Source organism: Aptenodytes patagonicus, chromosome 2 (genome assembly GCF_965638725.1).
Source record: "Aptenodytes patagonicus chromosome 2, bAptPat1.pri.cur, whole genome shotgun sequence".
NCBI lineage: Eukaryota > Metazoa > Chordata > Aves > Sphenisciformes > Spheniscidae > Aptenodytes > Aptenodytes patagonicus.
In genome coordinates, this window is record NC_134950.1 from 149,023,118 (window position 1) to 149,036,536 (window position 13,419).

The 13,419-nt window shown below is 38.9% G+C and overlaps 1 protein-coding gene across 5 annotated transcripts in view; it reads right to left on the reverse strand.

Moving 5' to 3' along the window:
- Nucleotides 1-723: 723 nt before the first annotated feature.
- Nucleotides 724-13,419, reverse strand: part of TRDMT1 (tRNA aspartic acid methyltransferase 1) — a 36,390-nt gene continuing 23,694 nt past the window's right edge. For 3 of the 5 annotated variants that reach the window (XM_076331632.1, XM_076331630.1, XM_076331629.1), the window contains 6 exons: nt 13,090-13,159; nt 12,082-12,165; nt 11,137-11,507; nt 7,019-7,076; nt 5,875-6,004; nt 724-1,497 (listed from right to left, as the gene is read on the reverse strand). In XM_076331632.1, coding sequence (XP_076187747.1) covers nt 1,397-1,497; nt 5,875-6,004; nt 7,019-7,076; nt 11,137-11,507; nt 12,082-12,165; nt 13,090-13,159 — 814 coding nt within the window. In that variant the 3' untranslated portion in view covers nt 724-1,396. Of the gene's footprint in view, nt 1,498-5,874; nt 6,005-7,018; nt 7,077-8,218; nt 9,631-11,136; nt 11,508-12,081; nt 12,166-13,089; nt 13,160-13,419 lie in introns of those variants that run through there. The other 2 variants (XM_076331627.1, XM_076331628.1) reach the window with 2 other exon arrangements.

Sequence of the window (13,419 nt, forward strand, 5' to 3'; positions counted from 1 at the left end):
GAAGACCGAGGCAAAAAAGTCATTGGGTACCTCCACCTTCTCCGTATCCTGGGTAACCAGGTCTCCCATTTTGTTCTGGAGAGGGCCCACATTGTCCCTCCTCTTCCTTTTATCCCTGACATACCTATAGAATCTTTTCTAGTTGCCCTTGATGTCCCTGGCCAGATTTCATTCTATCAGGGCTTTAGCTTTCCTAACCTGATCCCTGGCTGCTCGGACAATTTCTCCATGTTCCTCCCAGGCTACCTGTCCTTGCTTCCACCCTCTGTAGGCTTCCTCTTTGTGTTTGAGCTTGTCCAGGAGCTCCTTGTTCATCCATGCAGGCCTCCGGGCGTTTTTGCCTGACTTCCTCTTTGTTGGGATGCATCGCTCCCGAGCTTGAAGGAGGTGATCCTTGAATATTACCCAGCTTTCTTGGGCCCCTCTTCCCTCCAGGGCTTTATCCCATGGCACTCTACCAAGCAGATCCCTGAAAAGGCCAAAGTCTGCTCTCCTGAAGTCCAGGGTAGTGGTTTCATCCCAACATACACTCCTAACCCTAATACTACTATCAAGTTTTGTGAATATATCTTCAGAAGAAGCCCATATAGTTTTTCTCCAGTTCTTATGCCATAGGAACCTAGACACGGAGCTTTTAAATTGTTTTTTATGTCTTTTATGTGTAGATCTTTGGTAAGGAGCAATGACCTTATCCTGAATAATGTGAGAACAGAAACAGGCAAGTTATTGTCAGGGTTGTGATAATCTTGAAATATTTTTATTGAGCTGCACCTAAACAAATCATTCCAGACAGATACAGTTGGGTTCCATGAAACCTACAAGTATTTAGAGACGATGAGACAACCATAAACTAAGGATGACACTCTGCCTTCTTAAAAATGGTATACAAAATACTGAATTTAATATATTATTAGCTACAAAAAACCACATCAAAATTTCAGACCGTATATACAATAAATCTTTTAAGAATGGATGACTGATATTTACAGATGAAGACATTTTATATGTAGAACTTGGTCTCTGCACTTAATTAAAACAGCTTTGACATTTACAGCCTTTTTATACCGTACTGAGAAGATAGTTTTAATATAAAATAAAATAGTCTTATCCATTTTCATTGAGGTATATGTAAATGCTGCTCTTTCTCATTTTGCAAACTAAAAAGGACATTTAAATACAGCAATTAAGTCTGGAAACTTCCATTTAAATAAAACACCTCTACAGTGCAAATCCACCATAAAAGCAAGGTATTAAAAATATATCAGAACCGTTCAGCAAAATGTCTGGACAGATATTTTGGTAAGCTACGATTTTTGTTCAGCTGCCACCAGCTTTCTCTTGAAAGATGGAAGTATTTTCTGTCACCAGTCCGTACTCATCAGATTCAGGTTCTAAATTATCCAAGCAGAATGGAGATCAATTTTGCCACCACATGTACATTGAGGCTGTTTCCCAGAAGACGGTAGCATTGCTTTATTGTTACTTTGTCAGGAAAGCCTAAAACAAAAACATATAGTGCAACGTCATTAGTCTGGGTTTTTTTTTCCCTAGCTTTTAGTCTACTCCTTTTTTTTCAGTGAACAGTTCTTAATGCAGTTATCACAGATTGCAGCAGGGTTCACCCCCCTCTAAAATTCACAAAGTTACAAAAATAATTCCCAAACAGTTCATCGGGTTTGGATCAGCTCTTCCATTAGCAATACTGCCATCCCTAACGTTTAACAAGAAGCCTCTATTGTGTAACTAATGCTGATCTACCTTCTCTTCATATAGCATCCAGTAGTCTCAGGGAGGGGCAGCAGCACCTAAAATACTGCATAAGCGCTACTCTAGAGAACATCCAGAGAGGAACATGGCAACGGCAGAGAGAAAATGCGATGGTTCTGCAGATGGACTAAACTGCATTTCTCAGTAAGCTTTATATAGTACTTCCAACCTGAGCCCCTCTAACCAGCTGAGGCAAACCAAATGAGTCTCGCAGTGCAATATACTACCAGTACAGATTAAGCTATGAGCAAGGCTCATTCAGTGAGTGATCAAGCAGCTGAACAATTTCCCATGTAATTCAATGCTGACCCTGTCAAATGCACTCAGAAATACAGACAGCATCTGAAACGTCCTTCACATGGTAAGTATATGGACTGGCAGAAAGAAGGGAGGCCCAGAAAAAATTAAACTGGTCCAGGTATTGTGAAAGGGCTGAGTTGTGTATTGCACATGCAAAGGTGACCAAGCTTCTGAGAATGAAGAAGCTGCCAACAGCCAGCTGGTCTGCTTTAACTGTCCTTGCTTGCACTCTTAGCTTACTCCAGCTGTGAGCTAAAGTGCATTTGCTTCAACTTGAGGGAAAGATGAACAGCAGTGGCGATTCAGCCATTAGGGTAATTTGCTAAGCTGCTGAAACTTGATCACATTCGATCATTTGATCATTCCCCAAGAAGAAAACCTAACTTTGAGCCCAATGTCATCACCAGCCAGATTAACTTTCATGCATAAACACATTGTGTGTGCCAGTAGTGATATATGTTCTGAAGTGATATATGTTCTGAAGTTTTCACAGCACTTCAGAAAAATCCTCTTCTAGGGATTGCTCAGGAGAGAACATGGCTGGACAGTTGCTGAGCCAAGGGTGGAAAGCTGAGGAGGAGGTGTCTGGCAGGAGTTGTTCCATCCTTCTCTGCCAGTTATTAATGCCTCGAATGTGGACTGCTTTGGTAAACACATCTTCTGCCAGCTCCATCCACTCTACCCAGCTTCCTGGCACTCACATTTGGGCAACCGTTCTTGTCTCTTTGGAACAATCACTTGCACTCCCACACACACTTCCTTAGATGGAGTTTTCACATTAAATGACTGAATAAGGTACAGAATCTACACATTTTAAAAGACTACATAAAAAAATGTATTTATGCACACACACGTGCGCATGCACCTATAGCCCAAGAAGCTTATCCGAACCCTGAAAATTTCAGAGTTTCTCCTTCTGCCTCTTGCTCACCATTTCCTTTATCTCAAGCCTCCTCCATCTGCTTGTTAACATTATCTTGCACCTTCTATCTTCCTGGCTCAAGAGTAGCCTACATCATAAGGACAGATTTAACAACTCATAGTACGCTGGCACTTGCTGCACAGCTCACTGTACCATTTAGGTCATGCATGCTACTTGATGATGTTGTGGTCTTGGCAACATGCACTGCCACATTGTGCTGGCTTTCCACTAGGCTGCCATTTGTTTCCTAATAGCTTACATACATCATTACCAGGAAAAATGGAAAAGGCATCTTGACATCACCCTCATGAAAGCAGGTCGCAGGTGCAAGAATGCTCTGATCACTTTTAATGATATTGCTGTGGGACCCACAGTACCGACTAAGACGAACGACTGCAGTATTTCATTGACCTATAGTGCAATTACTATTTATACATTTAGATGTTAAAAGCACAAATAAATCTGTTAATGTTAAGAACGAACAATGATTTTAACTCTGGACCTCACGTATTGGAAAAGGCCATCAATTTATTAAAATATAAAACCATTTAGACACAATCATGTTTCTTCCGGTAACACTGTAGCTGCAGCTAGTAACAGCACCTATTACAAAGCTTCCTGACATTCTCTTCACTTTGTTTTCAGCTTATAGTTTTCTCATTCTTTAGCTTCTTGGAACAACAACATATTTGCAGTGGGTACACGTCCAAGCTTTCTGTTGTTGAAAATTTCAGCCCAAATGTTGCTGTCACTACAGAACACAGGCGCAGAGAAATTACAGCACATTTCTCTCTGAAAATACCACACTTCACAATAATGACTTGAAATTTAACATGGGAGAAATACTGTCAGGGAAACACCCTTTGCTGTAGCCAAAAATATAGCAACTTTCAAAAAAACCTCATAGCTTGCAAAGAAACTTAGATTGTAGTACCCAAATTCACCAAAGATTTCAATCAGCCTAGAGCTGAGTAACACTTTTAAGTACAAAGTGGGAAATATCTTAGATTAAACACAAAGGGAAGAAATGTCAGACTTGTGACTCAGCACACTGGGAAAAGCTTGTTCTGCCTACGAATCAGGAATATGTGTGAGAGGAAGCCACTGGATGAGAGGGGCTTGTTTTATGTGTTGTGGGAGTTGAAAAAGTACTATAGCGAGGCAGGGAACTGCAAGAACTGTAAGGAAGGTCCCATGATTAAGGCAGAAGGGTACTGCCCTCAGAGATGGGATCTGTCCCTCCCTCCGCAGTTCCTAGGTGACAAAAGACAAGTTTGCTAAATGAGCACTTCGTAGATGGTGATGATCTGGATGCTCCTCAAATTCAGAAGCCTGACTTGCCTTGAGAGTTCAGTTCTGGTTTGCAAAAATACTGAAGCTCACAGCTGTCCCTGAAGATGAGCTCTGAACAGAAAAAGCATGGTATCAATCCAAGCACTCTGAAATAGTAAAGGTCAGGTTTCACAAACTCATCACCCTAAGTTAATGGAGTCTTCCAAACATAAATTTCTCCATTGTCTCGGTTCTTCCTCTGTAAAATACAAGCAATATTAACCCTACTACAGCTCTCAGTGATGTTGCAAAGACTGATTTAACATTTGGAAAACACAAGCTCTAGTTTAAAAAAAAGAGAAAATGGGCAATTCTGTGCTCAAGAGATCTTGAACACCATGATAAACCTATACAAGCCCAATCCAGCCCCGATTAGCTCAAGTTTCTTTACATCAGCCTACATCAATATGGAACAGAGCTGTGCTAAGAAAAAGGCTGGCTGCAAAAAGAACAAATCTATCAAAGAACAGAGGCTATGAAAAAATCCTGCATGTTGGCATGTAACTCAACACAGCACACTCCTGCAAATACTCTTAAACAAGTAAGTTTAGTGCTGGCAACTAACATTTGACTCTGCAACTTTAATAATGTTCTTTGAATGTAGTAATTTTAAATATAACTGTAAGTAATAAATGAGAAAAACTAAAACTGCAAAAGAAATAAATATATAAAAAACTATTAGCACTCCTCAGAACTCCAAGTCACAGAGGAAGTTGAAGAAAAATATAACAAATTACTCAAGGTCAGTGGTGTCTTATTCTATGGATGCTTGTGTTGCTGAGAGACAGTAAATTGATCTGGTGTGACGGCAGCAGGCAAGCTCCTTAGCAGCTCATAACGGCTACACTTTCTTACCTGCCTTTCTTTACAAGGGGAATTCTGGTGAATTTATTTCAGGCTTAATTCTGGTTGACCTGTGTCCAATGTACTGGTATTGCCAAGTCTTGTTCCTTGACTCCCTCTTCTCCACAAAAACAGTTAGAAAATGAAGTAACTGGCCAAGGGCTAGGACTGCCTTTTCTAGAAAATAGAGATGACTTAAAAGATCATTAACTGAAGAGTTTGGTTACTCCTGAACAAAGAAGCATCTGTATCTTCTGAAATTCCCTTTCTGTCAGCAGCTGCAAATGTGTGGAAGGGAGAAAGCAAGCAGCTCAAACACTGTGAACCAGTTAACAGACCTCCTAAACTGGCAGGATATGTTGATTTACTACACTTATGAGTAATGTTGGCTGCTGAGTAAATAGTTTCAACTTTTAACAAAGGTATTCCTTCATTGCCATTCAGTAATAGAGCATTTCTCATGCCAAAACTTTTTTCTTAGTTTATGAAGATAAACCTAACCATAGAAGCTGGCTCTTATAAAATATAAAAACTAGTGGAAATTCAGAGTTAGCCAAATAACAAAAAAATCAATCGTAAGAATTGAGCGGTCCAAAAAAAAAAAAAAAAAAAAAAAAGGGCAAAATAAAAAGCATGGATTAGTCCCCAGTAAAAAACCACATTGGCATTTCTGAAGAATGATGCAGAAATGGGTACTTTGCAGCACATACCAAATTCCAGAGGGAATCCATGAAGATTTGCTATTTCTCTTGGGGTAAAGTACCTCAGTTTTAGTGTTGACAATTTCATAAGCTTCTCTTCTTCTGGTAACTCCCCAATGCATTTAAACACTGATTCAAGCTATGAAGAACATCCAAAACAACAGGTATCACTGACGCAGGCCAAATACGTAAAATTTAACACACATCTTAACAGAATATTTCTTTGATTAGCACAGTGCTGAAGACAATAGCATGTTTTGCTTGAAAGTATGATTGGTGGTGTATTTTTGCAGCCAGTATCTCAACACATGGACTTGCAAGAAAGAAATCAATGTTGCCATGAGGGCATTCATCATTTCTTCCTCCAGTTACAAGCTATACCAATACTTAATGAGGCAATCAAAGGACTATACACTTTTGCTAATGACAGAATAGTGACTTAATGTAACTCAATAGCAGACCATCCACACAAATTAAGCTGCATGGATGTAGCTGTTTTAATACATTCACTTTGAGATTATCCTGAGTTCCAAAGCTGCGTTCTTCCTATGGTTAGAAATGCCATATAGTATCAGTGAACAGCACAGAAGTGCAGGAGGCAGTGCTTGTGTACGAAACAGACTTTGTGAAAAGTGTTTTTGAATGATGATTCACTAATACATTTATTTTTACCTTCCCCAGTGCCAAAACACCACTTTGTGGTGAACTTAGTACCAACAGTAGAACTTTTCAAAATATTATGTCTTCCCAGATAACTAATACTTTTGAAATTCAAACATGCTAAACATTTGTCAATATTTACTGGATCATCTGTGTACAAAAATGGCCCCAGATTCACAACACTGTACTGTAGTTTATCCATAGAATTAGTCATTTTTAATGTTTTCACATACCCCTGTGAAATCTCTGTATGACACTACAGATGATAAAATAATAGCAACTTATATTTTCCACAGAGAGAGGCACACATATAATCTTCATTTAAATAAACTGTTGTTTAGGAATGCAAAGTAAATCAATTGGAAACTCAGTTGCCATAAAGTATAGTTTTAAAAGTTTTTTTGTCATAATATTCAGAATAACAAAGCAGAAGACAAAAAAACAACAAGTTTTGAAACAAGTCATTCTCGTATGTTAGTCTACACATTCTTACCTGTACATCTACTGCTGTCTGCAGAACTGAGCCTGTCCCTTCTACATAGTGTCCGTACCTTGACAACAACAATAACAATCTTAAATTAGTATTTTCATTGGACCTCATAGTACTGACAACTGCAAAGATGCAGGGAGGTTACTTTGGTTCCTTTGCTTTGATTAACAAATCGCCTCCTGGTCAGATAAAGCAAAAGGCCTTGTTATTAACAATGCTAACCCTTGGAGCACAGTAGACTCTGAACATGCTCTCTGGGGATAAGTCTGCAATCAACGCACAAGGATTTATCCACACTAATGCCTTACATAAGGCAACTAGGCAACTATACAAGGCCAAGGAATTCAAGCATAGCATCATCAGAAAGGGCCATCTACATTGCACAAACCAATTTTACATTAAGGGAAAATGCATTAAAGGCCAAATGGTCCTAGGGGTTCAAATCGGCTATCCATATTCAAAGGAGGACCATTAGTGTGAGCCTCCAGCTTTTATATCAACCCATTAGGAACAAAGTGGTTCAGTCAGGTTTAACTTTTGGCTGCTTGTGGATTTTGCAGAGGTAAGGGATGGGGAATGGCCAGGCATCTATGCAGAGCAGTAGAAGAAAGAAAGAAAAAGGAGAAAGAAAGAAAAAAATTAAATCCAACTAAACAGTAAGCAAACTTACATTCTAAAGTCATATGACAGCTTTTTTGGATGCTTTGTGGTTGATCGCATAACAGCGTGTTTACCCTGTAGTCTCTTCCAGGCTATCATTTAAATATAATTATGGGCTTTCAGAAACATGCTCTGCTGGTCTAACTATGATAGCGTTTGAACGTCCTGAACAGAAAGAGACTAAGTCAAGTCAGCAGATGGCTTTTGCACAGTGGAAGAACTTCAGAAGATCCCCCGCATTGGAGCGATGTGGTCTGCATCAACCATTAACAGATACCATTCTCTAGTTTTATCTGCTCATCTGTAAAGACAGTTATAAAGGGCTTTTGCTCCATTTGGGGCCCATTCTGAAGCAAGGGACTGCTTCCAGACAAGCACTGGAACAATTTTTGTTTCAAGCCTTTCTAATTCTACAATGAATAAAGGAATACTCTCCCTTCAGCACAGACACAGTGACCCGGTACGGCTCAATCTTGAGAATTTCTTCTTCAGTTGGAAAAGCTTTCGAGTAGTTCTGCCACTATAAGTGAGAGCAACACTCATTTCAAAATAAAGTGCTTGCAAATCTTCCCTAGGATCAGAACAAAAGGCCCTAAACACTGATACAGACTAAAAACACATAGAATCAAACTGTGTTGTAAACACATCACCTTTAATTGGTTAGTTGCATTCTGAAAATTCCCTAACACCACGTTTAACAATGTGACACATAGCACTGAGGAATCCTGATCATCATCTTATGTAGCATTTGACTGTATTTCAGATGAATATATCTGAGCCAAAATAAATAAATGAGGATAAATTTCAAAGTAGTATTTTAGAGTTTTATTGGGGGAAAAGAATCTTTTAATAGGATCCATGTTATATACTCCAGTCTAAATAATTGGCACTAGAGTAGAGAACTCATCACAAAAAAAATCCAGTTGGTGTAAAAAAGTGGTTTGGGGACGTGGCGGGGGGTTGGTTTTTTAACACAAATGTGGGCAGATGGCCAATGTTAGCTGGATTGTTATTAATTATTATTGCAGCTGCTGACTACAGAAAAATTAACATTCCTACCTTGGACTCAGAACATAATTAAAGATGGGAATGTTTGCCACAGTAAAAAATGATGCATTGATTTTCTGAGATTTCATTACCAGTTATAATGAAAGAAGTTGGCTTAAGAAATTACAATCTTAAATTTTCATCTGACGCAAGATTTTTTTTCCCCTCTCTTTATTTCTGCAAGCTTTCAAAAAAACCTCTTAGCTTCATACACATAATATATTATTTCTGGGTATACTGTGTCCTATATTATGACTAACAAAAAGGTAATTTCCACAACACTGGAGAGAGTTTCTGTAACTAATATTACACTATTTTAGAAGGTATTGCTTCTCTTGTCAATGGCATATCAAGAACTTAAAAGTAAGTCCAGAATTGCTGTATCTAGAGAATTAGTTCTCGTTTGCTCTGTCCTTTAAAATGGACAATTTCCTCTCACGACTTCAGTCACCACAAACATGCTCCTAAGAGAAATCACGGCGTTTGTAGTCTCAAGGAACTCAGCAATCATTTTCCAATTGCCTAGGAGTCCAAGGTCGGAAGGGAACACGGGATCATCTGCTTGATCTCTCACGCATTTTGCCCTATACTACACCAAAGCCTTTCAGAAGACATACTGGTATGACAAAGGCAGAAAGGCAAAACACACTGATGAAATATCGGTGTTTGAGGTCCCTGAATTAGCAAGGACTGGAGAAGGCATACCCAGATTATCCTCATCACACGAACCTTGCTGGAAATACCTGAAGGTCAGTCAGAACTGAGGGAAGTTTTTCTCCCAGGCTCAAAGCTGATGATCAGTATAATTTGTAAGAAAGACATCAGATAGGCATCTCAGCAGAGGGATTCTCTGTACTACTTGGAGTGCTGTTCTGCTCCATTCAGCGTCCTCTTTCTTAAATCTGATGCTTCGGAGAAACATAAAAACAGAACTCCTAGAACAGCAGCAACTTATTCTTGGCCTCAGAACGTGATCTGGATGAAGCCTGAGATGTAATTATAATCCTTCTCTTAATGTAGAGCTGTAAATTATACGACCACATTGAGAACCACGTTGGAAACTTTCCTTCCCAAAGGCTCTTAAAAAGGGAACAAAGACGGTAAATCAGATTCCTACGTTTTGAGCCAAGAACTACCACAACTATCTGGCCTGGCTCCTTCCACATCAGCAGAAGGGCAACAGCCACGTTCTGTGTCAGGTTTCCCACCGCTATATATAAAGACTTCATGTGAACTACTCAGGAGCCTCCTTCAGTGTGATTTTGATAAACATGATCACAAACTACCATGACGTATTCTAGTAAAACCACAAGTGGCCAATTTATTTTTGGTGACACTTAAGGCATACATGAGATACATAAGAGATCATTCTGGCCTAAGATTTTTATTTGACTACTGTAGATAAGAAACAGATCCCAGGAGATGCTGACACTCCCTCACAACTCAAAAGAGTGAGGACAGAAAAGGCTGAAGTCAGTGAGAGCTAGGGGAAGGGCTTTCCTGTTGCACAAGTTTTCAACTTTTGAAATTCCTTCTCAGCTTTTTTTATTGTCAAAAAGTTGACATTACAAAATCTGCAGGAACCCTGTCAATCTGGCAGTCTAATTTCTACTAATTAAAGAAAAAAAGTTATAACTAGCTTTAACTCATCAACTAAGCCATTTTGTTGAAACATTCCGAGAATTCCAAAAAAACAATCTAATTTGAAAAATTCACCAATATTAACATTTCCCACAAACGTCCAGGCTCCAACTGGCATTTTCCAATACAAATGCATTCAGTGGAAAAGCTCCTGACCGATTGTCCGAGGGGTTTCAGAACACTCAACAACCTCCGGCAGTCAAACTTAAAATTGCAAAGTACAAATCGGAAAACTACTAGACAGAAAAGCACTGATGTTCTGCTCCATCAAATATGATTTGTAATGCAGCAACCTAACTGGTTTTATGACATATGGCCAATCCACAGCTGTTCTGACCTACACAGCTGAAAAATCCAAGAAATCAATAAAATGTATAGTGGAGACAGTTTTAATGAGGAATGGATCTGTCATGCATGACACTTTGTAACTTCATTGAGCAATATAAAAAAATTCATTAATGAATCAGTACTATACCAGTCTATTGGAACCATATTTCCGCAGGGGTAATTAAGCTTCTGTGAAGGTCAACAACAAATGGCACTGTTTTTTGTGAATGCCTTTTTGGAGTGGGCACATGATGTTCTGCCAGACAGATTCTCATGCTGGCATTCCACTGGACCAGGAAGCACACTATATAAGGAGATTTTTTTTTTTTCCCAGAGGCCTGAGGTTTTTTGGATGAAATGGCTCTCCTTGTTTTTACAGTACACAAGCAAAAACACACTTCAAATTTCAAAATGTGATTCAGCAAGACATTTTCTTTGCAACTTACCCTTTTGTAAAGCATGTGGATCTCCGGCAGGTGGGCTTAACAATGTCTAACAAGAAAGCATAGCGCAATAAGGACTTCGGTGGTAAGAAATACTGACTCATTTCTTCATTTTCCTCTTCCAAGAAATCTTTTAGCATTTGAATAGAGGAATCATTGTCCTGACCATGTTTCCTTTCAATTTCTTCTACTGTTTCAAGCTTAAAAAGAAAGGCCCCTTTTGGTAAATTCTTCTTGCTGCTGCAATCAGGACCAATGTTTGGATCCAGATTCTTCTCCTCAGAAGACAAGGAAGAACTAGCTTCACCCACTTTGTCAGTGACTTTGTCCTTGAATAAGTCTTCTAGATCCTGATCTGGGAATCTTGTCAATATCTAAGAACAAATTGTGAGAAAAAAAAATTAAAGAACTGCATTTGATAAACAACATGACAGCAGACTCTGCAGTGAGTAAAAATTCCTTCAGAGATCCACAGAATAAAGCAAGTAACCATTCAATGCTATTTTCATGAAGATTTCAAAAATGTTAGCATCAAGACTTGCTGACCTACCAGCAATGACATCAGGAACAACTGCAAATGAGGAATGGATCTGTCATGCATGACACTTTGTAACTTCATTGAGCAATATAAAAAAATATATAAAATATAAAAAATAAACTGCCTTTGCAAAAAGACCTTTCCAAGGGTGTGAAAAAGGTAGCAGAATGCATTGTTTTCTAAGCCCACTATCAGCCACTGTCCCCCAACTGTTTAAAAGCCATCTAAGCCACCGGCATGCATTGCAGTCCTTAGAAAACAGTATCCAGGCAGAAAAAGAGAGACGGAATTTAACTTTTCTGTTGGTATCATTTATCCCTCTCTCCATTCCTCAACACAAACCTAAACCAAAAACGTAACCCTCAATCTTCATGAAACAAAGCAAATTCAAGTAATGCTAATAGACTCACCTGACCAGGAGCTTGAAAGGGAAATGGTTCTTGGTGAAGCTTTGCAATTAGAAAATATCGCAGCCTAGAATTGGGAATGCCAAGCTGTAAGCAAAATCAACAAGCCTTTAGTCCATGTGATAAAGAGAGAAAAAGTGGTCTATAGCGTCATACAAGTTATCTACCATTATATACAGTAATAGAACTATGCCACACTAACATATTGTGCGACTTCAGAAATATCAGTATTAATTGATAATACCTGAACACTTATAACTTCCATACCTAGGTATTTTCAAGGAAACAAGTGGGGAATTATTCTTTGTACCTCATGGTTTTTACTTTCTCTGTAAATGAACGGGAATGTAAACAAACTTTTATGCAAGGCAAGAAGAAAAATGACATGCATCACAATTTCTTGCGACAGGTACTAACTGTTTTCTATAAAAAAGCAAAAAGGGGTCTCCTTGCTTTTTTGAACAAGGAATTATAAGACATCTAAGAACGAAACAAACGCACCACAACTGGTTTTCAAGCTACCCTCTACCAGCTTCTCTCAGATATATAGTGTACTTCACTGATTCCATTTAGTCTTGCACAATCTGAAATCTCTCTCAACTCTTTTTTCAGTTGCCAGGGAAACATGCAAACAAAGCCCCTCCTCCCACAAATGACACAGTCACATTTTCTGTGCTTGGAAATTCACAGAAATTCACACAGCACTTCTGAAGCAATGAGGCTCCTGCAAGGAAAACCACCTTCCTGGTCATGGTGTAAATTCATGCCTTCTTAAAAAATATCAAATGGTAGCAAAGCAATACGAGACCAGGATCTGAACAGTAACAGCAGTATGATTATGCCAGTATACTGATGAGAAATCAGAAGTCATGCCAGATGGCTTTCTCATTCAGAAGAGTATCTTCAGCTCTGGGGCATGACTCTCTCTTCTAATACAACAGATCATTTTCAAATGTTCTTGGGCTCAGCACAGTTTGAAAAATTAAATATTAGAGCAATTTTAGTACTCACACAGGTTGGAGACAAAAGAAATTCTTGATATTTAAATCCACATCTTTCTAGTGTTCGCAAAAGTTCATTTCTAGCAGTGAAAAGAATCAAAAAGCAATTACTCCCTTCATACAACCTTTAGGCCCTTTTTTATCCGAAATAAAAACACATTAAATGCAACACCTTAAGTACCAAGACATTCAGCACATTCAGTGAAAGAATTGGACAGAGAATTACAGATATGAAGTCATCCATTTCTGAACTTGAGGAGACAACATACAAAGTTCAGTGTTACTGTAGCCAAAAATGACCACTGCACATTCACAGGTGTCTCACACCTACTTCGGTGCC